This window comes from Quercus suber, unplaced genomic scaffold (assembly GCF_002906115.3).
Source record: "Quercus suber isolate HL8 unplaced genomic scaffold, Cork oak 2.0 scaffold_711, whole genome shotgun sequence".
Classification (NCBI taxonomy): domain Eukaryota; kingdom Viridiplantae; phylum Streptophyta; class Magnoliopsida; order Fagales; family Fagaceae; genus Quercus; species Quercus suber.
Window position 1 is genome coordinate 297,000 of NW_027070152.1, and position 27,879 is coordinate 324,878.

The 27,879-nt window shown below is 35.7% G+C and overlaps 5 protein-coding genes across 5 annotated transcripts; 3 read left to right on the forward strand and 2 right to left on the reverse strand.

Annotated features, from left to right (window-relative positions):
* Positions 1-801: 801 nt before the first annotated feature.
* LOC111985088 (protein DETOXIFICATION 53) lies at positions 802-2,301 on the reverse strand. The gene has a single exon (XM_065766503.1). The coding sequence runs from the start codon at positions 2,299-2,301 to the stop codon at positions 907-909; it is 1,395 nt and encodes a 464-aa protein (XP_065622575.1). The 3' UTR covers positions 802-906.
* A 5,892-nt stretch (positions 2,302-8,193) lies between these two features.
* LOC111985100 (superoxide dismutase [Mn], mitochondrial) lies at positions 8,194-11,323 on the forward strand. Its single transcript, XM_024016741.2, has 6 exons — positions 8,194-8,680; positions 9,409-9,455; positions 9,550-9,675; positions 9,821-9,877; positions 10,300-10,377; positions 10,979-11,323. The coding sequence occupies exons 1-6, from the start codon at positions 8,389-8,391 to the stop codon at positions 11,069-11,071; spliced, it is 693 nt and encodes a 230-aa protein (XP_023872509.1). The 5' UTR covers positions 8,194-8,388; the 3' UTR covers positions 11,072-11,323.
* A 1,512-nt stretch (positions 11,324-12,835) lies between these two features.
* LOC111985069 (small ribosomal subunit protein eS26y) lies at positions 12,836-15,059 on the forward strand. The gene is made up of 5 exons (XM_024016700.2): positions 12,836-12,968; positions 13,076-13,168; positions 13,770-13,854; positions 13,947-14,080; positions 14,789-15,059. The coding sequence occupies exons 1-5, from the start codon at positions 12,966-12,968 to the stop codon at positions 14,861-14,863; spliced, it is 390 nt and encodes a 129-aa protein (XP_023872468.1). The 5' UTR covers positions 12,836-12,965; the 3' UTR covers positions 14,864-15,059.
* Positions 15,060-15,535: 476 nt separating this feature from the next.
* Positions 15,536-27,827, reverse strand: LOC111985068 (tRNA (guanine(26)-N(2))-dimethyltransferase). Its single transcript, XM_065766499.1, is given in 9 exon segments — positions 15,536-15,846; positions 15,849-15,894; positions 16,039-16,101; positions 16,172-16,372; positions 16,491-16,590; positions 16,693-16,944; positions 20,575-20,618; positions 27,330-27,440; positions 27,443-27,827. Coding segments are annotated over 9 exon segments (1,257 nt in total). The 5' UTR covers positions 27,821-27,827; the 3' UTR covers positions 15,536-15,784.
* LOC136061422 (tRNA (guanine(26)-N(2))-dimethyltransferase-like) lies at positions 20,813-22,107 on the forward strand. The gene has a single exon (XM_065766500.1). It carries the CDS (start codon positions 21,348-21,350, stop codon positions 21,966-21,968), a length of 621 nt encoding a protein of 206 aa, XP_065622572.1. The 5' UTR covers positions 20,813-21,347; the 3' UTR covers positions 21,969-22,107.
* Positions 27,828-27,879: the final 52 nt, after the last annotated feature.

Below are 27,879 nucleotides of genomic sequence, written 5' to 3' on the forward strand. Positions count from 1 at the left end.
GCTGACAATAGCGGTCGAGGTTTCGAGGGGAGTGGGTATTATCATTCTCTATCCCCTTCTACTGTCGTTTCTTTTGCATGGAAAATGGTGTGTCAATTGAAGGTTCTTCCTCTGGTAGCTTTTTTCTCTTGGACTGCTGCTTTAGGCAAGATTCTAACTACGGATAATCTTCGGAAGAGGCATTTTGTTGTTCTTGAGTGGTGTTATATGTTCAAAAGGTGTGGGGGAATTTGTAGATCATCTCCTCCTTCACTGTCCTATAGCATATGAGATGTGGAGTATGGTCTTTTGCTTGTTTGGTATTTGTTGGGTGATGCTGCAAAGGGTAGTGGATTTGTTGGATTCTTGGTCATGCAATTTCAGGCAACATCGCAATATAGCTATATGGAGGATTGTGCCGCACTGTTTGATGTGGTGTATCTAGCGGGAACGGAATACTAGAAGTTTTGAGGGATGCGAATGGTCCATTCTTGAGTTTAAGTCTTTTTTCTTTTTTACTCTTCTCGAATGGTGTTTAGTTTTACCATCTTTTTCTTGTCTTTCCCTTCCTCTTTTGCTTGATCATTGTAATTTGGTTTCTTGATGTTTTTGCCTCTTTAGTACATTTCCTATGTACTAGGCTGTGTTTTTATTTAATAAAATTTTTATGTTACTTATCAATAAAGCTGACAATAATTTTCTTCTATTTTTTGTTACTTCGTGCTCCTTGTTTAACAAATTTTTTCTTACTTATCAAAAAAAAAAAAAAAAAATGACAATAAAATAGAATGAAGTGAATGATTTTTATTTTTGGGGCGAGGGGGGAATGTGAGGAATGAAACAGGAGGTTTTTGCCATTAGAAAGTCTAGGACTATCTCATATCATGGTGCCAGTACAAGTAGTTTAGCAGCTTCTAGGGACCAAACTCAGCTAAGGAGATTGACTTCCAAATCATCATTCTCACCTTCAGTGGCCAAAGCCAGATCCTTGGCCCTTATAGCCTGTTGCTTCCAATCAGTTGAAACCAAAGTGTAGATCATCATGCACATACATGATATCTGAGCTGCCGCAAGACCAAACCACAACCCCATAAAGCCCTTTCTGAATCTAAAACTCATGAGAACTGCAACTGGCATACCAATTAGATAGAAGGAGCCAAAATTAATATAAGCACCCACCTTAGCCCGTGCAGAGCCTGTGAGGACTCCACATGCAGCTGTCTGGGGACTATTGCCTAGCTCACAAAAGCCTAATACAGGAAGGGCAGTTGATGTTAGAGCAAGGACATTTGGCTCACATGTAAATAGCCTGCCCCACTCATCTCTCACTGCAATTGCAAAAGCAAAAGCCAGTATACCGCCCACAATCGCCACAATGAGTCCAATTATTGTTGTCTTTTGAGCCCGCCCAGGCTGCCCAGCCCCCAACTCTTGGCCAACACATGTTGATAAACCCAGGCCAATAGAGTGAGGAAACACATAGAGCAATCCTGTTGTTTGTATGAGGATTCCCATTGCAGCCACACTTGCCTGTGGATCACTAAGTAGACCGCACAATAGGAGCATTATCTCATACCACCACCACTCCAAACAGACAGAGAGAACGCTTGGCACTGCAAGGGCTAGCAATGGTTGCCAGCCTTGAGAGCATGCATGTTTTGCTTTCCCATCCCAAGGTTTTAGTGCTGTCCTTGATTGGAAAAGGTAAACTAGCAAAGCAAGGTACAGGTTTAAGGTAGTCCAGGATGAGGCTAGAGCAACACCCCTTATCCCCATATTCAAATATATTACAAGATAGTAGTTGATAGGGAGGTGGAGAATTATTGCACAAACAGCAGATATAGTGAGGGCTTTGGTTAGACTTTGTGTCCTTATGAAAATCTTTAAGGGATGGAGGAGGACTTGGGCTAGTAAATCAGGAAGAGAATATGTTATATAAACCTTGGCCACAGACGTAATGTTTTGATCTTGACCTAACCATAGAAGGATGGGCTCCATGTTCAACCACAAAAGAGAAATTGGAATGGCTGCAAGAAAGAGGAGATACTGAGTCCTTTTGTATGTTTGGCAGAAAACTTCCCATTTTTTTGCTCCATAAGCTTGAGAGCATATTGGTTCCATCCCCAACGCCAGGCCTTTCAGAACAGAGTAGCCTGTAATATTTGCAAATCCAACTGAAAGTGAGCCCCCAGCTAATTCAGCCTTCCCAAGATATCCCAAGAAGATTGTAGAGATGATTGCCTTGGGATATAAAAGCAGGCTTGAGGCTACTATGGGCCATGCAATTTTACAGAGTGATGTCAGCTCCTCTGCTACCTGCATAAATTCATACACAGTATTAGGTAATTCAAGATATACTAAGACATCTGTTCAAAATATTACTAATCAAAAAGAAAAAAAAGTTCAGAATATGATTTACCATAATGCTAAGAAAACTGATAGCCACACAGAAAAATTCACGCTGTTATGTCGATTTTGCCTGTAGGTGGGATGAACAATCTTTTCACTATTTTGAAAGGATTTGGGTTTTCTTGGCTTCTTGGTTTACACCTACTCCAAATTAGAATACTCTTGTAACCCCAGAACCATCTCTTAGCAGAGACTTGTTTCCCACACCCTGAAGAGCTTGTAATACCCTTCCGTAAATCAACATACTCTGTATCCACCCACCAAATTGATTATAAAACTGTGATGGTATTGATCAACAAATTGGTTTTCTACAATGAATGGAGAGGCACAAGTCACAATGCTGTGCATGTGGTGGGCAGTTGCGGAAACTGACAAATGTGGTAGTTGGAATTAACTTTTGACTCCCGGAATTTTCGTTCATACAATCATGTGTCAATTTGATGAGGTCTCTCTGGTGAGATGAAATAGTGATTTTGCTTCATCTGTTTGGAAAGATGTCCCATCTGTATTTGCCAACCTGGTGACAAGTGATTGGAATTGTTTCCATTAATTGTCCTCGATTTCATTTTTATATAATGGCGTCACCTTTATTCGTACTTTCCCTCTTTTACAGTTTGAAGTTTACCAATTATGACTTTCAAAGGGTAGAAATCCTAGTTTGCAATTGAATGGATATCCAGGCTGTGAATCGTGCATCAATTAGGTTTTTTTTTTTTTTTATAGTCGAATTGTACCATTTATTAGTTTGATCATGTTATTATAGTATTAACCTCAACACCGCTCTCTGATTATGCATTACTGTCAATTAGTGTTTGGACTCTGGTGGATATTTTTTGGTTGTTGATTTTTGGTGTATTTAGATGACTAGCGGCGAATCAATGTTCTTAGTAAGCTTCGTTAGCCTCTGGTATGAGTGTTTGGTGCTTCTTTAGCAGTTATTATATGAGTAGTTTGATTTTCAGTGCTTTTAAGCCTTTGATGAGAAAATCATAGTTGGTTCTCAAGTAAGGAAAAACACTATTACCACTTATCCAAAAAAGAAAAAAGAAAAACACTATTACCAAAAGAGTTATGGAGCTTACATGGAAATTTTGAGTTGTTCATTCATGTTGGACAGCTTTTAGTTGAAATGCAATGGATTCCACCAACTTTGGCAAAAATGTGGTCTACTGTATAGTTGACTTCATGTCTAGTTGAATCTGTCAGGATTTGATTGTCGGTCATGAGCTGATAACTAAATTTTGCATATGCATTTACTCATATGCTATCTGCAAAATAGATCCACAGTTCTGGACAACAAATTATGCAGTACATCATTTGGGTTGTATCCTGATTCTACTTTACAAAAGAGGAAGACAAATTCGTGAAGCTAAACAAAGGGAAATGCTTTTTCCACTCACAATGACCTACCACATACACCTTCTATTTTGTACTTCAGACTGGATTTTTTTTACCTTGTATTTGCTATTTTATAAAGGTGGTTGATGATTGATCCATATCCAGAAGAAAATGCAGGGAGGCCTGAGAATTGAGAAATGCCCAAATTGAGGTTGCTTGATTGCTTGTGGTCATGGCTACCCATTTGCTGGGAACTGGGCGAAAATCAAGGCAAGAATTGCTTGGAAGTTGCAAAACCAGGGGGAGAGAATTCTGCTAAGAGGGAACAATGCCCCCCCTTGAGAATTCTGCTTGGGAATTTCCGGACCTGGAAAAAAAACATTTAACTTAGCAAATAAAGAATTTTCTGTTAAAATAAGAATTTTTATGAGGCATTCAGATTGGGTACTACGGAATTTTCTGGTAGTGATCCAAGAGGCTGTTCTTTGCTAATATCTGGAGTAGTCAAAAGTTTATCCGCCTCTAGAGTCCTCTGATATCTGTCCATAGATTCAGCATTATCAGGAACAATTATGAGTAACCTGTTGGTGCAAATTGAGAAAGTTTAGATTTTTGTATAATGGGTTTTAACTGAGAGGGTGTGAGTGAGAGAGGCTGGCTCATCGTCCATCATATTAAGCAAGATGTCACTCTCTTATCCTGCTGGCAAATTATACCATATCTTCCAGTGTTAATCTCCATTTCTGCTAAATTTAATTGACAACCCAAGTTACTGTCTATGTTAGAGATTTTAAAAGCATTTGTGTATTTGCCAATGCCATCCCCCCCCGGACTTTAAGAGGAAATATAATAATACTAAAATATATTTGACACTGCCACTTTTATCACCACTGTTTGAAAGTTACCGTGTGACATCGCTTTAGGATTCAGTTGAAATGGCACTCAGCCTTTTTTGGTTAGTGTCCAATTGTTTTTACCGAATGGTATGTTTAATTTGAAGTTTGTCAGAATACATATTTGAAAAAAAGGGAGATGTTATGTCAACGACATTTTTATGTTGTGATATATAATTTTTTTTTTAACAAAGAAAGATGCTACGTTCATAACATTTTTATAACATTTTTACAACGAATCATAGGTGGTTAGTTGTTATTAGTTCAAATATAAACCTAAGCTAGCATCTTGCTTCAAGACAAGCACTGTAGCTTTTGATTTGGACTGCCTATCAAGTTCACTCAAGAAAGGCAACCAAAAAAAGGGTTGGTAGAACACTACTCACTCCTTTTTGGGCCAAAAGGAACTGAAGGAGGTGAGTTTAACTGACAGAAATTGAAAAATCCTACTCAACTAACCCCAATTTGATCAACAACTCAAGTAGATAAATACATGCATTTGTAGATACATTTTAAATTCTTATTATATGGGATTGGAATACTTGTGGTATTTGTTCCTCCCTTGCCTTGTCTCTTTTTTTTTTTTTAAATAATAAAATAATTTCATATTACAACGAGAGAAAATATTTGAATTATGGATATTTCTATTGAAAACACCAACGAAATTACAAAGCTATTAGCAAATAAGGCCTATAAATCTTAAACCTATTTTGGAGTTCAAACCTTTTTCCCCTTGATTTAACGAAATGTACAATTCAATTTGGAATTGAGTACCTTATTATAATTATGTGTGAGTTTCCGTTCAAACCTACCAAACCAAGTCCAAAGGTAATTCCACCCAATTAATACTGATTACGTGTGAGTTTCAGTTCAAGCCTACCAAACCAAGCCCAAAGGCAATTCCACCCAATTGATACTGACTTGCAAATCCTAAACATTTGTTTTGTATTTGGAAATGATTTTTTCTATGGTGGCTAATGCTTCCCACAGGGACAGGGTAAACTACTGCAATGGGTATGACAACAATTTGGCTATATGGGCCTTATCTCACTCGTTTCACTCAAACAATGCCCACAGAGATAATAAGAGCTCTAGCTCTTTTCTACTAAATCTGAGCTCCTACAGCTAGGAATGGCCCAATTGTATACAATTGTCTTAAAAACTTTATAGTAGAAGATCCTGAAATGAAAACCTTAAACTTAATTGATTTGTGTTCATCAATGTCTCTCCTTTAACTTTTAGACAAAGAATACAAAATAATGTCTCTCAAATGGTTATGTTTCCTTTATATTTTTATATATATAATCCATAGCTCTTTGAGCCCCTAATTATTCACTTGTATGTATAGTCCTTGTGCTTAATGGTAACTTGCAAGCATTTTTTGTGCTTTTATCTACAAACTTAGACATGTTTTTTTGTTTTTTTCTTTTCTTTTTCAAATGACATTTTTTATATGTGGGAAATGAAAATAACTGTCATCTACCCTAAAAAACTGAAAAAGAACTTGTTGCACATGAAATTTGGTCTAGATTCCTTTTTTGTTAGTTATAATTTGATTCCTAAAGATTTTGGATTATATCAATTTTTCTATTCTATGTAATATTAAATAAATTAATTATATTTGAAACAAAATTGTTAAGGCAATAAAACAAAAAAGAGTCAAATTTTGTATTAGACAGAACATGAGAGTGACACGTAGTCATTTTTAAATATGTGTAGATGCAAGGTAAACCAACCCCCCCCCCCCCACAAAAAAAAAGACAAAAGAAATGAATATTTTTTTGTTTTAGCAATAATGTTTTCTATAAAATGAGTTATTTTTCAAAAAATATTTTCTATAAAACTAACTCATTTAGATAGAGTTGTTTAAAAAAAATATAAAAACAATTTAGTAGAAAACAATCTCTAAAAATAAGTCATACTTTTTTTTTTAATTGACCAAGAATAGTTTTCCCTTAACTCATTTTTTCTGATACTACATTGAAATGGGGGTGTCCATTCGGGTTAGCGTGTTGGGTTCATGTCGTGTCGAGGTAGGGGTATTTAACTAAATGGCTCAACCCTAACCCAACCTATTTAATAATCGTGTCATGATCCTTCAACTCTAACCCGACCTGTTAATAAGGCAGGTTGACCTGACTCAACCCATTTAATAAGTGAGTTGTGTTGAGTTGACACAAATATAATACAACCCATTTTAACTTGTGTAGTATTAAATATAACATCCATCTAAAATAAATTTTTTTTTTGTATTCCAAAAGCAGTGCATACACTTCAATTCTTTAAAAAATAAGATACGGATCCAAGGGAATTAACACACTTTCTTCAAAAAATAACGTACAGATCCAAGGGAATGAACACGTGTTTATAGGATGACCAACAAGCATAACGTCAAGTTGTCTTATTATCATTCAAAGTAACTAAAACAAGTGGGCCATATCATGCAATCATAAAATTGTTCATATGATATCAAAAGGGAGTATTACAACGTTACATGCAATTGTAATCTTTAAAAGCAATAACCATCAGATCTAGTTTATAAACTATCTCAATAAACCCACTTGCAAGATATGTTGACAGTGTCCAACACTAATATAAACACCAAAAAATACACACGGCACAAGACAAAAGCTACAACCGTGGCCTTAATCAACAATTAATATATCTCATATATTAATAATGGCACATGGGTTCAAAGTTTATAGAACAAAAACATTATGCAGAAAAAATTTACTGCAAAATTTTGAAACACCAAGTAAACGGTTTTCTTTAATTCTAAAACTCACTAAACACATTAGAGAGAAAGAGAGAGAGAGAGCAATAATCGGTTTAAGACTTTGAGTTTGAGAATTGAGTGTAAGACTATAAGATAGTAGAGTGAGTAGTATGACTGAAATAAAAAAATAAAATTAGATATTTATAAGAATGTTTAGAGATTTAGGGTTTGTAGAGTTTAGAGATCTAGGGTTTGTAAAGTTTTAATTTCCAATTATATCCCTTTGTAAGTTTTTGTAATTACTCACTTTTATTTTAAATTTAAAATATATGTTGGATATAAAAAGTATTTGACAAATTTAAAATAAAATGAATATTTATTTGTTATACGAGTTAAATGGGTTGTGTTAAGTAAGTCATTTCAGGTTGACGTAAATAAATTGTTGTGTCAAACATGTCTATTGTAGGTTACGTAAGTTGACTCGCTTATAACACGTTTTTTATTGTATCACTTTTAGATTGACCCGTTTATGACCCAAACCCATTAAGATCCAACCATAACCCGCAAAAACTCATGTTAAATTTATGTTGTATTCGCGGGTTAGGTCAACACCGGACACTGAAATACGCAAAAATGAGAAAATTATCTTTATACAAAATTAAAGGAGATGAAACGTGTCCAAACCATTAAATCCATTAAGATCCAACCATAACCCGCAAAAACTCATGTTAAATTTGTGTCGTATTTGCGGGTTAGGTTAACACCGGACAATGAAATACGCAGAAATGAGAAAATTATCTTTATACAAAATTAAAGGCGATGAAACGTGTCCAAACCAATGGGTCGCATTTCGGAATTCCGCACCCAGATTCGAATCGATTCGATTTTTTTATCACACAGAGACAGGAGCTCAGCTCCTCTCTCTCTCCTACATATAAATATATATAAAAACCTCTACTACATCTCTTTCTCAATTCTCAATTCCCACTCACATTTTCAATCTGCTTTTGTTGTTTTCTTTTTCTCTCTTCTCTCTCTCTGTAGACTTTTCCGATGGCGTTCCGGCCTCTATTGTGCAGAACCTTAGGGTTAACCCAAACCTTGACTCACTCTCACTCTCAGCTCCGTGGCTTGCAAACCTTCTCTCTTCCCGATCTCTCATACGACTACGGCGCTCTCGAGCCTGCCATTAGCGGCGAAATCATGCAGCTCCACCACCAGAAGCACCACCAGGCTTACATTACCAACTACAACAAGGCTCTCGAGCAGCTCGAAGACGCCGTCGCTAAAGGCGATTCCTCCTCCGTCGTCAAGTTGCAGAGCGCCATCAAGTTCAATGGCGGAGGTCTCTCTCTCTATCTATCTCTCTCGCTTTTTTTTTTTTTGGTTTTGATTTCTTTATGAAATGCTAGGATACTGTGTTGGTTGGTTCGTTTGATGCTATTATATGTTTGGATGATTTAATTGATTTTAATAATACTGTTGTGAATTTATGGAGTTTTTATTGTGAGAATTGGATTGTGAAATGTAAATTAATTCCTTGACTATAGGGTCGTTTTGGTTAGGCGTTTTGGGAGTTTAAAAGAGCGTTTTTACCCAAAACTTTGATTTGCATCCACAACTCCTAGTTGCTTTTTTATGCTCATTTTAAACTCAATACACAGTTTTCCAAACACACCCTATGTTATTATGGAGTATATCTTTTAAGAAAATTGTTATTAATGTATGTTGATGACTATTGATGCAATCAGTTTAGTAAAGAAACGTGAAAGTGTTAGGATATTGATGCAATGAAATCATAATGTGAAATTGTTGCTGTGAGTAATTAACAGTTTGAGATCTTCCTGGGGGCTTTGCTTTTGTTTCATCCTTCTGATTCTTGTAGCTAAAGAGTAAAAGTCAAACTCTTTGTACAAGAATTTGCCTGTTTTTATTGCATTTTCATGTCTTTAGATGATCAAAACTTAACCCAATTTAATTTTCCTCATGGGCATTGTCTATATCATCATGTTACTGTTAAAAGTTAGTCATCCTTAGCTTTGATTTACCTAGAATGATTTATTTTCCTTGCAGGTCATATCAACCACTCAATTTTCTGGAAGAATCTAACTCCTGTTTCTGTAAGTTTATGTCTTTAGCTCTCTCTTTTTTCAAGTCATTTATTTATTTATGTTTAAGAAACTTCTTTTACCAAGTGCTTTTTATACATGGCAGGAAGGAGGTGGTGAGCCCCCACATGGTTCCTTAGGTTGGGCTATTGACACTAATTTTGGTTCCATGGAAGCACTTGTGCAAAAGATCAGTGCGGAAGGTGCTGCTTTACAGGGCTCCGGATGGGTGGTAGGTTTTGCAGCTTGTGTAGTTTCCAACATTCAATTCATGCCCCTAAAAATTGGCTGGTTCCTTCAATGAATGCTGCTTTTTTTTTTTTTGTGTTGTGGGGGTTGGTTTGTATGGTTCTTTTGACATATTTGTGTCTTGGCAGTGGCTTGGTCTGGACAAGGAGTTGAAGAAACTTGTAGTTGATACCACCGCAAATCAGGTAAAAATTATAAATATGCAATTGGAAAGTTATCTAGCAATGATTATTTGTATTTCCAAGTCCTCTTCAATTGACCGTAATTTTATTCCATTTTTGTTGAATTTTGTAACGCTTAGTAGGACTTTTGGTGTCAAACTTTGATACTGTCTGGTTTGGATTGGTTCTTAAGCTTGTTACCTTGAGCATAATTTTTATGTTGGAGCCTGGATATATGTTGCTATCTTAACCCTCAATTTTAGGAGGTTTGCAATTACGAGGAATTCCTATGATTCAAAAAGATTGATGTTAAATATATAGCTGAACTTGCTTTTGAACATGGTTCATCTACTCTTTGCGTATATATATCTGTCAAAATGTCTTTGATTGTCTTAACATGCGGAAAAAACTCTATTACTTAAATTCTGAAATTATTTTTTCTGCAGGACCCACTGGTAACTAAAGGAGCAAATTTAGTTCCACTGCTTGGTATAGATGTTTGGGAGCATGCCTACTACTTGCAGGTAAATTAGTATTACTTTAGATTGCTATTCATGATATCTCAAATGTGGTTGCATGATGATTGAAACTCTTAATTATGATGTTTGTGTTGAAATGCTTCTACATGATGGCCAGGATTTTGCAAGAATACATGGTTTATAAAGACATTTGATAATCTTTTTCTTGAATTCTTATCTTTCGGCATTTCCACTTCTCAGGAGTTTGTTAGAGACGTGGTACATAGGCTTTAGTTTAATGAAATCTACTCCCATGATTACGAAGTCCCAAGGTGTTGAATGTTCTAGCCGTTCTGGGGTGGGAGTGGATGAGACTAAGAGGGTATCAACATGGGGTTGCCTTTTTTGATATATCAGAAATTAATTGCATTGCTCTTATTTTACCTTGAGCTAGATTATTTTATGGAGGTAAATGGTTGGCGACTGGTGACTGTTTATGAAAGCTGTTGTTACTAGTTAGGAGACTGCTTTATATATCTATTTTATAATTTATAAAGCAATTTTTACTAAATTGTTGACTGGTATAATATTTCTCTTTAAAATGCAAATTTTAACCATGATTTGCTTCTCTATCATAAATGACATTTCTGTTTTACTCATGTTGCAGTACAAGAATGTCAGACCAGACTATCTAAAGAACATATGGAAAGTTATTAATTGGAAATATGCAAGTCAAGTGTATGCAAAAGAATGCCCTTGAGTTCCAATTCATCTTTCAAGATGGGCTTCCAGCTGTCTTTGCGGATAGTTTGGTTCATGAAATAAAATGATATGGTCAAAACATTGAGGGACATTGTTTCTGTTGAGGTGTTTGATTAATATTGTATCTCATGTATGAAAAATCTAATTATGTAGAGCTATGTGCTCATTGTATCTTTATGCCCATTCCAAAATATGAAAATTCGGCCCTCTTGGCATTACCTTTTATTAATAATGTTGCTTTTGTTTGTAATTTTATGGCTTCTAGCAGTTCAGTTCTTATGACATTATAGATGTGCTACCTTCACTGTTACGCAGGCTTTATTGTGCCCATTACATTGTGGCCCATGGAAATGAAATCTCCCAGGGTGGCCTATGCGACTTTTTGAGCAAATTTGTGACCTCGGCATTGGTTGCTCTCGTTATTCACGAGTTGGTTTATTTAAATGGTTACTCTGATTTCCATTTTAAGTCCAAACTTCAAAGTAGTGCTGCATGTGTTATGGCAACTAATATGATATCCTATTGTCTAGATTGGTATTGGACTAGTTAACCGAAGTGGACCAAATAGGACAAAAGTGGAACAAAGTGGAATGAATAGGACCAAAGTAGATATAATGGACCAAATAGGACCGACTAAGACCAAAGCAGACTAAATAAGACCGAATGCGAATGGACTGAGTAGGACCAAAGTGGACCGTATAAGACCAAAGTTGACAGAATAGACTGAGTAGGACCAAATAAAAAAAGGCACAGATAGTTGTTGTTGTAGCTCAATTTATGGTTGTTGTTACATGGGCTCTATGCATATTTGGCATGTGAAGATTGGATGATGCTCTTGTACTTGGTCATGGTGCGTTCCTTCTTCTATATATCTCACTAATGTTTCTAGTGCGGATTTCCCATGACTTGAAAGTTGAAGCTACAACTATAATGTTACTTAAATTTTCTATGAGGGTAATTGCTTCCTATATAGATGTGCGGGTCAAGCTTAGCCTAGTTATTTTAATCCTATAACTTATCAAAAAGTTCTTTTAATCCTATATGATTTTTAGGAGAGTAAGTTGGCTACTCATCTTTACTATGAAGGAATTTGTGTTGCATACAAACATGCTTTGAAAGCAAGTCAAAGGCTTACTCGCCACTCTAAGAAAAACAAATCCTAATTGGAATCTAAATACAAGCTACATATTGGATATTAAAAAGGAATGATCGACATTTGATTACTTTTTTTTTTTTATAAATAAAAAGGAATAAAAAAATAAAAATAAAGTGTCAGATAAATAAAGAATAAAAAATAAAAATTATGTGAAAATTTGTTAGACTACCAAAGCTTACATGGCATAATATAGAGGAGTTCAAAAGTCAAACATTGTCGCCTATATATGTATTTAATGATTGATGTTCATTCTTAATTTTATATATAGTTTTAACTAATTATAAATTGTTAAAAGTAAGAATTTTTTTTAAAAAAAGTCTAAAGAACGTTTATAATCTATTATGTTATTGATAAATATCATATTTTATTTAAAAATTGTATAAAATCCAAAACAATTCAATTCTAATTATAAAAATAAAAAAAAAATAAAAAAATCCTTAAATTAGTAGAACACATTGTTCTCTATTCCTTCTATTAAAACGTTATGAAAAAAAAAAAGGTGAATAGATGTATATAGAGAAATTGAGGGGGAGAAAGTAGAAATAGGTAGAAATGGGAGGAGGGGTTTTGCTATTTACTAATAGTTGGCTGGCTAGGGCACCGTGGCATGTATAAAAAGCGCATTCTTTCTCATTAGCTGAGTCTTAGCGCTCACATATCTCTCTCTCTAGCGGCATAAACCCTAGCTGGTACTCACAGCCGGCGACTCCGAACGCCTCAGATCTCCTTCGCAACCATGGTCAGATCTCTCTTCCAATCCTCAATTCTTCATCTCCGTCTTTCATTTCTGCTTGTTTCATTCACTGTTCTAATCTCTCTCTCTTTGTCTCTGTCTCTGATTTGCAGACTTTCAAGCGCAGGAATGGTGGTCGCAACAAGCACGGCCGCGGTCACGTCAAGTTCATCCGCTGCTCCAACTGCGGCAAATGCTGCCCCAAGGTTTTTCTCCTCTTTTTTCCTTTCGTTTTCCATTTCATCTCAATCTATAAATTGTACCATTTTGTGTGCGTGTTTCAAGTTTCAACAGTTGTGGTATGTGTAAATTATGATTTATATGATTATAGATGGGTTTGTAAGGTTGAGTGGAATTGATGGATATGTATGTGATTATGTTTGTATGAATATATATAATACTCATTTCTTGTTATGAAAACGTTAAAGAAAATAAAATATGGTTTAGATTGTGAATTTATGTTTACAATATGTAGATGCAATAACAACCAAGCCTTAGTCCCAATTTACACGGGTTATGAACAAAATGTATAACACTGACCACAAATACTAGTGGGGTTTACAATATGTGGGTGCTTTTCATCATTATTACAAAACCATGCGGGACAACGTGAGGCTTTTGCTGTTTTTCATGTGTGATATTTGTCTATTTTTTCAGTTGTGTCGAGTTTACAAATGTGTGCTTATCTTCGTGCTATTTGTTTGTGTGTTGGCTATTGAAAGTGCGATTGCGTATATGATTTTGGGTGTATGTGAGTTGGTTAAACTGTAGATCTTGACTTGTGATTTGGGTTTTTATTGAAAAAAGGACAAGGCTATCAAGAGATTCCTTGTGAGGAACATTGTTGAGCAAGCTGCAGTTAGGGATGTTCAAGAAGCTTGTGTCTATGACCGTAATATACTTATCCTCACTTCCTAGTTTTTCATTTTGCCGTGTTTATCTCTTGCATTTATATTTTGCTGAAAATGTACTCTTTTCATGCAGAGTATGTTCTTCCAAAGCTGTATGCAAAGATGCAGTACTGTGTTTCCTGTGCTATTCACTCACATGTTGTGAGGGTTCGCTCTCGCACTGATAGGAGGAAGCGTGACCCACCACAGCGTTTCCTCAGGCGTAGGGTATGTTTGCATCTTTTTAGTGCCTTTTCTGCCAATAGTTTTACCATTGATTCACTTTATATGCTTCAAGGTTTAAATAGGAAATATGCAACTGGAGACTTGGTGTTTATTGTTTTATGTCATACTAATTGGAAGTTCTCTTAATTGCCAAAATGTGTTGAACTTCCAAACCTTGCCCTGCTAAATGTTGCCCCAAAACAACTGCTAAGCATGCTGAAAATGGTTAATTTTGAAAATCCGCTGAACTGAACCATAAATCTATGGGAATTAATTCCTTTGAGCCTATCTAGACTGTAATCCTCATTGTCGCTCTTCTATCAGAGTTGCTTTTGGGGACTTCTATTAGACATTAAATGGATCCATGCTACTTTATGTAGCATTTCACATTAGGAAGCCATAATCTACAAAGGGTCTTCTGTTAAATCTGGAGGCATTAATTGTTTGCTAGCGCTTTATGTTTTCTGTTGTGAAGGCTGTTATTCTCATTAATTACTTTAAATTATTATATTTGGATAGAGCTTCAAATCAAAATTTTTTGGGGGTGTCCATACATTCATGGAGATATTTGGCATTGTTTGTTTTATTAAAATCTGTAGTTAGCCATATGAATTTTATTCTTGATGTCTGTTATGAGATTATGAGGATGAGCCCTTTGAATTTAACCGATGCTTTTCTTAAACTGGTTCATTGCGTTCTGTGATTTTTCAGGATGATCAGCCAAGGCCTGGTCAGCCTGGTCAAGCACCCCGCCCTGCTGGAGCTGGGAATCCTGCCCGAACATAAAAAGCTGTTAAGCTTATCACATGCAGTCATGCTGTCTCCGAACTTTACAGTTTTGACTAGGAAATCCTGATGGTTTAATTTACTGTTTTCTTTATGGATGTTTGATTTGTGAGAATGGGACCTGGGAATCCATAAATTCTATTTTTGAAAGATTATGTACACTTATTTGAGTTTGGCATATCAGTTTGACTTGCAATTCTGTCTTCCCTCACCTCATCCCTTTTTTATCTCCACCGTGTGCAATGCTGAGGTATAGTTGCATTGATCATTGCATAAATTGTGATCATGTGATAAAAACTGAACTCAAAAAGACGTGTTCTCTTCAGGTCTATATTGTAATATTGGACCTTGAGAAAGATGGGTTGTCCCATTTAGTATGTAAGTTTTTTTAAGCAGCCCCGAGCTCTGAGATTGTTGAAACATATCTGATTATAGCAATTGAATAACAATGTTCAGAGGTGTGCTCGGTACTAGGCTGTTCCCATTTGAATCCGTTTTAAATTTTTGATAATGTGTTACGTTGGAAAATGTAACTAGAAGCCCTGACATATGCTATGCGAGGAAAATGGTTTTTTTAAACTCTTTGAAACGACGATCTTTCAAGGACTAGGCCCAGTTGTGTTTGTATGATTGATAATTTCTATAAAGAATACAATTGCCTCACAGTAGAGCTGGTAGATCAATCCACTACACAATTTAAGACGTATTTGTTTAACCACGTCTTCACGTCCATTCACTTTTAATCTGCTGAGTCTCAAACAAGAATTCAGTCCTATCATCTGCAAAATCTGGAATCAAACTCTCCTCTGATCGAGCATTGCACTTCCAGGATTCAGGTTCGGGCAACAGAATTAGGTGCCTTTCAAATTAACTGTGTTGAGCACCAACAGTACTGCACTATGCCAAATCACTCACATATTTTTAACTATGACACTGCTGTAAATTCTTGGCAATTCTGATGCATACTGTCATGGGACAGTTGTCTTGATTGCATTGGAAGCAATGTGTGACCTACTTGCAGCATACCCCTCCTGCAAGAAACCAATTCACAATGAACTTTGTCTTTGGATTTTCCCGAGGGTTAATTCTCCTTTATGCAATAAAGACATCCATGTCGTGTGATACTTAGCTGAACGCAAGCAAATGGCTACGAAAGAGAATACTGGGTATGTTACCTTGTGAATGGTGCTCATCATGGTCATTAGGGGTGGGGAATTTACTTTCGCACGGCTTGCCACCTGGGAAATAAACTAGTAATTATGCTAAGTCGCATTCATATAATTTGTGGAAGCAATTTTGCAGGAGTACCTCATCCAACTTGATGTAACCAAATGGTAATCTGGGGTCACTTTCATCCACCATTTGTTTCAAAAGTTTTTCAAGGTTAGTTCCTTTACCACTGCCCACCCACCCCCATTGCTCCGCCAAGTTCAACATTTCCGTTACATAGGCAGCATCATGAAGAGGTCCCGTCCAAAGAGGCCCTGAAACCACAGGGGAGCTAGAAACCTGGAAAGAAGTCAAAGAACCAGCATAACATTGTATGTACACGGTACGCCAACACTATTCTACTATATAATAGTAGCGAGAAAAAGCACTATATCCAATAGAGCGTAGTGGAACATACCTTTGAATCACTACAGGGGCAACTGATCTGACCAAGTTTATCCCAAGAAATTGTGTCAGAATTTCCACACTGGTGGCAGTAGCTGATGAAACCATAATACCTGTAATAGACCATTAAGCAACTGATTATCAGCCACATCGATGACTAAATGCCTAAATCTCAAACCTTAACAAAAATGAACGAACACAATTATATATCTTACCTGTCATCAACAAGCTTCCCACGATTTACCTGGAGCATGACTCGAAAAACAGGCCCGTGGTATGAATAGTATGAAAATAACGGTGTGACATTATAACCAAGCACGGATGCTTCCCTTACAGCACCACCTATAAGCATTCGCAAACCAACCTCATTCGAAAATGGCATTGGACGAACATAAGCTCCATATGCAGCTAATGAACTAGTGAGAAAATTTGAGTCATAACCGTTTCCACTCCACAAATGAAACATACTAACTAGCTACGTAGATAAATTTATCAAACAAAAAGGGAAGAGAGAAAAAAAATCCAATTGTCCAAATGTTAAGAACACTAAATTGGTCATACAGTAAAAAAAAATGCTACATTCATAATATTTTTATAATAAATTTTAAGCGGTAAGTTGTTATTGGTTCTAATTTGAATCTACAACATAAATTACTTTGTTGCCAATTCGTAACAACTTGCCACTTATAATTTGTTGTAAAAATGTTGTGAAAATGTTGTAGATATAGCGTTTTTTTTAGTAAAAACTTTTTTGATGAAAAAAAAAAAGATTTTATAGTAAGTCTAATAGACGTGGGTTTTACTTTTTAGTTATATCAATTTGATAATGTCCGATTAAAAATTTGGATTTGAATTCTACCATACAGAAAATAAGCTTATTGATTTATTGACATAAAGATAAAGAGTCATCTTAGTGAAACCAACAAGTCATCATAGGTTTTAAGCATGAGTGACGTGTGAATGAACATCAAACTCACATGTGTGAACAAACGTTAAGCATGAATGATATGTGTGACAAAACATTAAGCATGCCTGACATGTGTGAGCAAAAGTTAAGCATGTTACACATGTCACTCATGCTTAATGTTCATTTACATGAGTCACTCATGCTTAACATCTGCTCATACATGTCACACATGCTTACACATGCTTAACGTTTGCTCACACTAAGTATGAGTGACATGTGTGAATGAACATTAAGTATGAGTGACATGTGTGAGTATGAGCAAATGTTAAGCATGAGTGACATGTGTGAGCCAACGTTAAGCATGAGTGACATGTGTGAGTGAACATTAAGCATGAGTGACACGTGTAAGCAAACGTTAAGCATGTCACACATGCTTAATGTTCATTCACACGTGTCACTCATGCTTAACAATTGCTCATACATGTTACACATGCTTAATGTTCATTCACACATGTCACTCATGCTTAACGTTTGCTCACACTAAGCATGAGTGACACATGTGAACGAACATTAAGCATGAGTGACAAGTGTGAATGAAGATTAAGCATGAGTGACATGTGTAAGCAAACGTTAAGCATGAGTGACATGTGTGAATGAAAATTAAGCATGTGTGACATGCATGAGCAAATTTTAAGCATGAGTGACATGTGTGAATGAAAATTAAACATGGATGACATGTGTGAGCAAACGTTAAGCATAAGTGACATGTGTGAATGAACATTAAGCATGTGTGACATGTATGAGCAAATGTTAAGCATGAGTGACATGTAGTGACATGTATGAATGAAAATTAAGCATGTGTGGCATGTGAAACCAAACATTAAGCATGAGTGACATGTATGAATGAACATTAAGCATGTGTGACATGTGCGAGCAAGCGTTAAGCATGAGTGACATGTGTGAATGAACATTAAGCATCAAACCTTAAGCATGAGTGACATATGATCCCCCCTCCAAATTTTGAAAAATTTAAATAGCATATAGGATGACTCATATTTTAAAGTTTGGGTGTGAAATTATTATAGTTGGCCACCCTCAAATTTTTGGATTAGTCCAAATAACCCAAAAGAAACTAATTACCTAACCCTGTCTTTGGGCCTGTGGCCCTCCATAGTCCAAATGCAACACAATATAAAATTCCAAATCACCAATATTATAATTCAATAATTCATAACCAAAAAATTCTCATAAAAAAAAAATTCCCTTACGAGGGAGTTTATATGACTTTTTTTTTATCGACTTATAAATAATGGGAAAGTCAATTACAATATTTAAATTTTTTTCAAAAGATAAAATGCAAAATTCTTTTAGAAGCCAATACTGATGATATAGCATTGCCAACTCTTAATATTAATATCCCAATTTTTTAAAATCCTCAAACAAAGTTTAAAAACTTCATTAGTGTGATTTTCAGTTGCATCTAAAAGTATGGGTTTATCAAATTTGTGAGTTGGTCAACGTTATAAAATCAACATATTAATTCCAGTCACTCAAAATCTGGAGATCTGAAGTCCTCTTCTTCTTCTTTTTTCTTCTTTTTGAAAAGGTTAGAATATCATATTGTAACTTTCAACTTTTTTTATTCATATTATTTCTTCTTGACTTAAATATTTACGTAATAAAGTGCAATTGTTTTGTCTACCGTGATTTTTTTTTTTTTTTGTTAAATAAACTATGTCACTTGAAATTTTTTTGGTTCATGCTTTGGCCCCTCCTAGGTTCAAATCATGGTTCCATCCCTATATGTATACAAATCATGATCATAATATGAAGGCAAATTACATTATTAGTCCCTGAAGTTTACATGCTGAGCGCATTTAGTCCCTAAAGTTTTATTGAGTGCTATTAGTCCTTAAAGTTTTAAAACTAAACACAATTGGTCTCTCCATTAACTAGTTTTAGTTTTGTGCTTATGTGTCTAATGGAAAAATGAATAGGCATACTTTTAATGACATGGCAACATTTTTTATTTAAAAAAATCCCAAAAATCTCTCCTCTCCGTTTACCCCTCTCTCTCTCTCTCTCCGTTACCTCATTCTCTCTGTGTGTAACTTCGATGAAATCTATGTCAAAAATCTCCAGAGACAGCAAGACAAGGAGATCCACAAGAGAGAGTTCCGTACATCAGACATATATGCAATACTTGGAGCAGATCTCTTGCTGTGAACATTTAAAATTAAAATTTTCAGTAACCCAATAGGACCCTTTCATTTTCTCCATCATTTCTCCCTCTGTTTTTTTGAATATTATATAATTTGTCTTGGTATTTGACTTGATCATTGGCCTAATCTCTACGCAAAAATTCAGCATGAGTTGAACAAGAAAATGACAATCGGTAAATTCTTTGAGCATTGCANGCTGCTGTCTTGAGTCCTCCTTGTCTCACTGTATTTATCTAACGTTTCATGTTTGGCTAAAATTTACAGAGAGAGAAAGGAGTACCAGAGAGGAAAATAGATTTTAAGGTTTTGTTAGAATTTTGGTGACTTGGTTCTGGGTTGTATTTTTAAATGAAGTGTCTAATTTTGATTCGGCCACTTAAACATTGCAACGATTTTACTTTTAGACATTGCAGCTGATATGACAGGGTTGCCACATCATTAAAAATATGCCTACTCATTCTTTCGTTAGACAAGTATGCAAAGAAACTAACGGAAGTTAGTGAAATGAGCAATTGTGTTTAGTTTTAAAACTTTAGAGACTAATAGCGCTCCATTAAAATTTCAGGGACTAAAAGCGCTCAACAAGCAAACTTTAGGGACCAATAATATAGTTATGCCTAATATGAATCCAAGAAGTAAATGGCAATGCTACGTAACTTTTTCACAATTTATTGAAATATTGTTAATTACACCGGCTAAATATTATAAGAAAGAATCTATCTTGAGAGATGGCATTTTCAACCCAAGACCTTATGAATATAGAGTATTCCATTCATTTTTACATGCATATATTAGATGGATCAATGTTTTTTCAAACCAATTATTTAAATAGGAGTGGGTCATATAGATAAATATTTTTTCTCAACCAAAAAAAAGAAAAAGAAAAAGAAAAAGATAAGGCCTAATTAATGGATTTGGGTAAAATTTGAAAGCCAGAGGTTTTGTCCAATTGGGCTAGCTCTACAAGCCCATTTAACCGGATAGATTTCATTTAAGTCCTAATCCAACTGCTCTATGATTTGTTGTTTTTATTTTTTCATATTCACAAATGGAAAGATGCCATCACTAGGATGCATTAATGGCTTAATGTAATATATATTTTTTATTCAATAATATATATATACATATATAAATTTTTTATTCAAGAAAAAAAATTGTAATATGTATTTTCTAAACGTAATTTTTGCTTTTTAAAAAAATTGATTATTATCGGTCTATTTGATTAAACTAGACCATTATCGAAACTAGTTTAATTTAAACTAAACCATCATTCAATGTTCAATTTCTAACATATACACAACTTATTAAATTATTTAAATAAATTACATAACTTGTCAAATAAGTCATGCGAGTAAAAGTACACGTGGATAGCTATTCGAATCATCATGTAAACTTGGAGGAATTTTAGAGATAAACTTGGTTCTCAAATTATTTAAATAAATTATATATCTAGTTAAACTCAGATGTTTTACTCGACGACAAAAAAATTTCCCAATTCACCCAATCGAAACCAATGTTCACTTGATTTTTTTCTTTTCTTTTTTTGAGAAACATGTTCACTTGATTTTTATTTTTATTAATTTATTTTTTTATAAGATGTTTATTTGATTGAATTGTCAATAAGTTGTAAATTACCACTTTAGGAAATTATAAAAATAAATGGTATGTCTGAATTCTCATTATCCCATATAATAAATGCCGCCAAGATTATCTAACAGTCTAAGCCAACCCATTTCCCGCCATGTTAAACCTTACTCCCAAAGCCCTATCCCCTTCCCCGTTTTTCCTCAACCCATCCATTCCCATTCCCCAAAACCCTAACCCTAAATTCCTCACCCAATCGAGGCCGAGCTTCAAATCCGAGTACCAAACCGAAAGGGGTCATGAATTTGAGACCGGCGACACCTTCTTCCGGCACGAGAGCGCCACAGGCCGAGACCTCAGCGTTCTCGCCGCCTCTCTCTACAAGAAATCCAAATCCAAACTCCGTGTTCTCGACGCTCTCTGCGGTTGCGGGATCCGGTCTCTCCGGTACCTGGTCGAAGCCGAGGCCGATTTCGTGCTCGCAAACGACGCGAACGAAGAGTATCGGAGAATCATATCGGAGAACCTGTCTCGTTTCGAGAGGGGTTTCGGAGTGAGTGAAAGAAAATGGGTAGTGACGCATTTTGATGCGAATAGGGTAATGGCGGAGTGTTATCTGCAAAGGGATTTCTTTGATTTGATAGACGTGGATTCGTTTGGGAGCGACTCGTCGTTTTTCCTGAGAAATGCGATGAATGCTCTGAAATTGGACGGTGGATTGCTTTATGTTACTTCTACCGATGGTTACTCATCCGGTGGTCACCGCCCTCATCAGTGAGTCACTTTCACTTCTCTTCTTTTTTTTTCTTTTTCTTTTTTTCAGTTATTTGGCCTGAGCTATTTTGAGTGACGCTTAAGATATTTCAAAATTTACTACAATTTCAAATTTTTTTATGAGTTTATATAATAAATTTGTAATATTTGTCTCTAATTTTTCATAACTTCTGACTAGTTAGGTGTAAAAATTTTCACAAATTTTTTTCTCCTAACGGCTAGTAACTTGTTAATAACATCAATTACAACATGACAAATCAATATTTATGTTTAGACTTTTTGCTTTTTAATAAAAGAGGTAGAATATTATTCCATTGTAAAAATAATAGGGTAAATTCCACTAACATACCATGAGGTTTGTGCTAATACTAACAAAATCCAACACTTTTTAAAACTAGCTAATTAGTCCCTAAACCCAACTTAGTCCCTAAATAATTAGTTATTTTTTCTCAACTATTTTAGGAACGAAGTTGGCTTTAGAGACCAAATTAGTTAGTTTTGAAAAGTCTTGAACCTAGTTATTATTAACCCAAATCTCAAGGAATGTTAATAGAATTTATTCAAAATAACAATAACAATAATACAAGGTGTAGGTGTCATCAGGGTTCGATTCTCGGTTTTTACTATTGAACTTTTGGTTTTTACAGTTTTTACCGGACTGGTTAAGGGTTTGGTTCTCGATTGAACTGGCCACTCTGATCTGTTTTTTTAAACCATGTTGTCATCCTCATAATGAGGGAGGGGGGAGGGGGGGATGGCCCCCCCAGCCCCTTAATGGGTCCGTCTCTGTATAATAATAATAATAATAATAATAATAATAATACATTCTGGTATACATATAATAATAATAACATTCTAGTTTTGATTTAATGGGTATTGAGGGTGCACAATCTCACTGATTTTGTTAAGGGCAGCTGTTGGATTACTAGATGTGTATTGTGAAAATATTATTTGATGGTTTAGCTTTGTCTTTCTGATAATTGATTGCTTGCCTTAGCCAGAGGCACATGGAGGGACACAATATTTTTTGCAATCTTCTTTTATAATATGGTAAAATAGATAAATTTTGATGGAAATAACATCACTTTTACATTAATTTACCATTGCTATTATTTTTATTACACAATAATCACGATAAATCACATCTTCCTACACTTACGGTAGGTGAGTTTGGTGTACAAAATAGAATGCTTACAAAATAAACAATGAGACAAAACCTAGAGGGGTTAGTGCTTAAATGACTCACTTTAAATACATGAAGCCTCATATATACCTATGGATAACCTTGGAATCATTTCAAGTTACCATGGCTTAGGAAAAAAAAGGCTTTTGAGATTTAAGTGATAAATCAATGGTAATAACTAGGGATGACACTTTTTCCCCACTCCGCTTGACCCGCCCCTCCCCACTTCACCCCATGTGAATTTTCCTCGCCCTACAAAGGTGGAAGGGCGGGGATGGGGCGAGAGTTTAGCCCTACACCATAGGGTGGGGCGGGAATGGGTTTAGACTTTTTAGACCCAACTCGCTTTGCTCCGCCCCATCCCTATCCCACCCCGCACTGATAAGGGTTAAATTGTAAATTTTTCATACCTTAAAACTCTACTATTTAAGCAAACATGTCATCATCTTATTTTATTCTACCTAACAAGACTTTCTGACTCTTTTTTTTTTTTTTTTAGCTAGGTTGGAAATAAGGTACCAATTTTAACATTTTCTTTTGTCTTTATTTTAAGCAAATTTATATACTATTGAATCATTAATTTTGTATTATGAGATTTTTGTTTTTGTTGTGATATTGTATTGTTAAACACTTTAATAATATTATTCAATTTTTGCTAAAATTTAATTTGATTTGATGGGATAAATTTATTTGTTATTTTAAGTATATTTTTATTAACGAAATAGGTTTTATTAAAAACAATTGTAATAGTTGCAGGCAAATTGACAAGAAGTAGAGTTTTACGGGGTAAGATGGGGTTTCGCAAGGCCTCAAAGGGCGGGGATGTGGCAAGAAAATTTTTCCCGTTATGCGGGCTAGGGCGGGGATAGAGTAAGACAAAACCATGTGGGGTGGGGGCAAAGATCCCATCCTTTGAACTCGCCCCGCCTAATTGTCATCCCTAATAATGACATCATTTATAGCACCCCATATCTATGGTTTGAATCTCACCACTTTTCCTCCACTATCTATCATCTCAGAGAGAGAGAGAGAGAGAGAGAGAGAGAGAGAGAGAGAGAGAGAGAGAGAGATATTAATGTGTATTTAATACTCCATTAAATATTACTTTTAGTTTCACACACTTCTCAAAAAATGAAGTCAACTATGCACAACTATCCCATCCTTTGAACCCACCCCGCCTAATTGTCATCCCTAATAATGACATCATTTGTAGCACCCCATATCTATGGTTTGAATCTCACCACTTTTCCTCCACTATCTATCATCTAAGAGAGAGAGAGAGAGAGAGAGAGAGAGAGAGATTAATGTGTATTTAATACTCCATTAAATATTACTTTAGTTTTTACACATTTCTCAAAAAATGAAGTCAAGTATGCACAACTATCAAGAAAACATTATGACAATTTTTGTTTCTCTAGATTTGTAGAAAGCAAGTTTGGTGTACCACATGTCATCCCTAATAATGATATCATTTGTAGCATCCCATATTTATGGTTAGAATCTCACCACTTTTCCTCAACTATCTATCATCTCAGAGAGAGAGAGAGAGAGAGAGAGAGAGAGAGAGAGAGATATTAATGTGTATTTAATACTCCATTCAATATTACTTTTAATTTTACACACTTCTCAAAAAATGAAGTCAAGTATGCACAACTATCAAGAAAACATTATGACAATTGTTGTTTCTCTAGATTTGTAGAAAGCGAGTTTGGTGTACCATATGCATATGGGAATAAACTTTGGAATCGTTTCAAGATACCATGAAAATATAAAAGGGCATAATCCAAGTGTTAATTTAGTGGTAATGACATCATATATAATGTCATATGTTTGTAGTTTGAATCTCACTTCCCCCTCAATATTTATCCATATTAAAAAAAAAAAAAAAAAAAAAAAAACAACTTTCATGATGAGTGATATAAGAGTTTAGGTTATGGCACATTAATACTCAACTAAATGATACTTGTGCACACTTTTCAAAAAAGAAAGTCAAAATTTGCACAAATATCAAGAGAAATACACAAATCATAATAAATGTTTACGTGCAAACCAATGAATTATAGTAAGTGTTCCTTACTTCCCCAAATAAAAAGTGAATTATGTTTCATAATTGTATATATTTTTTGTTCCTTAATATGTGTCATTTAAATACTTAGGACCATGTCTATGAGTCAAGTCGCTAGGTCACTAGTTCAATTAAGGGTGGTAATTTGTGTTTATGTGTCAGATTCATGTCATGTCAACTAATGTGTATTCGACTATATGGGTTAACACTAAGCTGACACGTTTATTAAACGAGTCAAGATTCCTCAACCCTAATACAACATGTTTACTAAATGGATAAGTCGTGTCGACCCATTTATTAGATTTTATCGAAACGAAACAAAAATATACAAATTTAGTACTAAATTATGAAAAACCAAAAACATAACTAATGAATAAATGTATCACAAATCATCATTTAAAATTAAAACATATTTGAATATCACAAATAATAAATCATAATGTGTTAAAGAAAATAAACCGCAACAACTAATATGTTTACCTAGGGTTTGAAGGGTATATTGGTAAAATATCATTTAACTAAACAGGTCAGACGGGTCAAATGTATTCCATAGGTTGGACACTAACCCAACCCATTTATTAAATGGGTCAGTCGTGTTAACCCGAATATGACACAAACTTATTAAGTCTCAACTCATAACTTGCTAATTTCGTGTCTAATCATGTCATGTTTGTGGATCGTGTCAAATTTTGCTACCCCTAAGTTCAACCAGGTTGAATTGCAGGGTTAAATAAAAATATTTAAAAAATTAAATACATAAAAAAAAGTAAGTTTGAGAAATTATAACATGAATATTGTAAGGGTAAAAAGCCCAAAAGTACATGTCCACATATGTGGTGGGCCTGAGGCCCAGGTCGAGGATAAGGAATCATTCGAGGATGGGAAAGTACTGTAGAAAGTGGCCCATGGTAATAGGTGAAGAGAACAATGTTGGTCATAGTAGTCCAGGAAGTTTTGCCGAGGATGATTTCCTTCTCGGCTACCTAACACTGAGGTCCGAAGATGTGATTTACCGATAAAAGTAGCCTTCTAGACCATTCTATGGAGAAAGATAAGTACTAAAGATAAACAGAGAAAAGTATGGCCATGAAATATCTCCAGAAAAAGCTGCTATCTCCGCATTAAATGCCCGACAACCAACACTCTGGCCGCATTAACGAGGAAGTGATGCCTGAACAGTGGTTTTCAGCCTTACAGTTATTACCTAAGAGCTTTGGGAAGGGGTTGATGGGATAAAGATCGACACCAGCAAATCTGACCTACACGTGGATGGTAAAGATGGAAAGGAAATGTAGTATATAAAGTAGGAAAAAGAAAGAAAGAGGGGGATGGAGAAAAAAGAAGAGAAAAAACTAAACTATTTCTATAACCATTATCATTCAATATATACAAGAACAGAGCTCCTCGGACTGTGCCGAGGACAAATTTTCTTACTCAAACATACTCTTATTTTGTTTAATTGACTTATAAACCAAGTCTAACTGTTGTTTCATTGATTAGAGCCTAGTTGTTCGACCTACTTTCTACAAATTTATTGTCTTGGGCTTATTGAGCTTGAATCCAAATACTTTTTGGGCCGGGGATCCAAATCTAGCTCTCACAATTGGCACTGTCTGTGGGAAGAACTAGTTGATCAGCAAGTGCAACGGTGAACTATGGTAGGATTAGGTCACACCAGGAAGATCCACACCGAGCAAAATTCGCAGGTTCTCAGCAACGAGATGATTTCCTTAATCTTGAACATGAAAGAGACCATGAACGTGAACGACATCGAGAGGGTAGCGTGCACACCATGCATACTAGCAAAAGTCGTTCTCGAGTTGGAAGTCATGTTTCTCAAAGGCAAAACAACAACAGAGAAATGCAGACGGAGATTGACAATTTGAAAAAGTAGCTGCGCCATGCATAGTGGAAGTAAACTTCATCCAGTTCTGACATATCCTCCAATGATGAGGAGGATGATAATTACAGGCAGAGGCCAAAAACTCCACCAAGCGAGACCTTCTCCTATGAGGAAGAGCACCCTCATAGACATAGATATAAGAGCCCGCCTCGTAAGGGTTTAGGAAATGATGCTATGGGCTAAGTGTTGAAGCAAATCTCAAGTCACCCTTCACGCTTCCAAACGAATCCACGTCTATCAAATCAAAGAAATCCCTTTGCAGATAACACTCCGCCATTACTCTATTTGCATCGAAATGCGTCACTACCCATCTTCTTTCACTCTCTCCGAAACCCCTTTCAACACGAGATTGGTTCTCCGATACTCTTCGTTTGTGTCATTTGTGAGCATGAAATCGGCCTCGGCTTTAACCAGGAACTGGAGAGACTGGATTCCACAACTGTAGAGAGCGTCGAGAACACGGAGTTTGGATTTGGATTTCTTGGAGAGAGAGGCGGCGAGAACGCTGAGGTCTCGGCCTGTGGCGCTCTCTTCCCTGAAGAAGGACTCGTCGGTCTCAAATTCATGGCCCCTTTCGGTTTGGTACTCGGATTTGAAGCTCAGCCTCGATTGGGTGAGGAATTTAGGGTTAGGGTTTTGGGGAATGGGAATGGGGTTGAAGAGAAACGAGGAAGGGGATAGGGTTTTAGGAGTGAGGTTTAACATGGCGGGAAATGGGTTAGGTTAGACTGTTAGCGGCGGCATTTTATTATATGGGATAATGA

Bases quoted from the DNA above. Each gene is read 5' to 3' on its own strand.
- LOC111985088 (XM_065766503.1), bottom strand. From the start codon at position 2,301: ATGCAGGTAGCAGAGGAGCTGACATCACTCTGTAAAATTGCATGGCCC.
- LOC111985100 (XM_024016741.2), top strand. From the start codon at position 8,389: ATGGCGTTCCGGCCTCTATTGTGCAGAACCTTAGGGTTAACCCAAACC. The intron at 8,681-9,408 runs GTCTCTCTCTCT...TTTTCCTTGCAG, and splicing joins CATCAAGTTCAATGGCGGAG to GTCATATCAACCACTCAATT. The intron at 10,378-10,978 runs GTAAATTAGTAT...CTCATGTTGCAG, and splicing joins AGCATGCCTACTACTTGCAG to TACAAGAATGTCAGACCAGA.
- LOC111985069 (XM_024016700.2), top strand. The intron at 13,169-13,769 runs GTTTTTCTCCTC...TATTGAAAAAAG, and splicing joins GCGGCAAATGCTGCCCCAAG to GACAAGGCTATCAAGAGATT. The intron at 14,081-14,788 runs GTATGTTTGCAT...GTGATTTTTCAG, and splicing joins AGCGTTTCCTCAGGCGTAGG to GATGATCAGCCAAGGCCTGG.
- LOC136061422 (XM_065766500.1), top strand. From the start codon at position 21,348: ATGTTAAACCTTACTCCCAAAGCCCTATCCCCTTCCCCGTTTTTCCTC.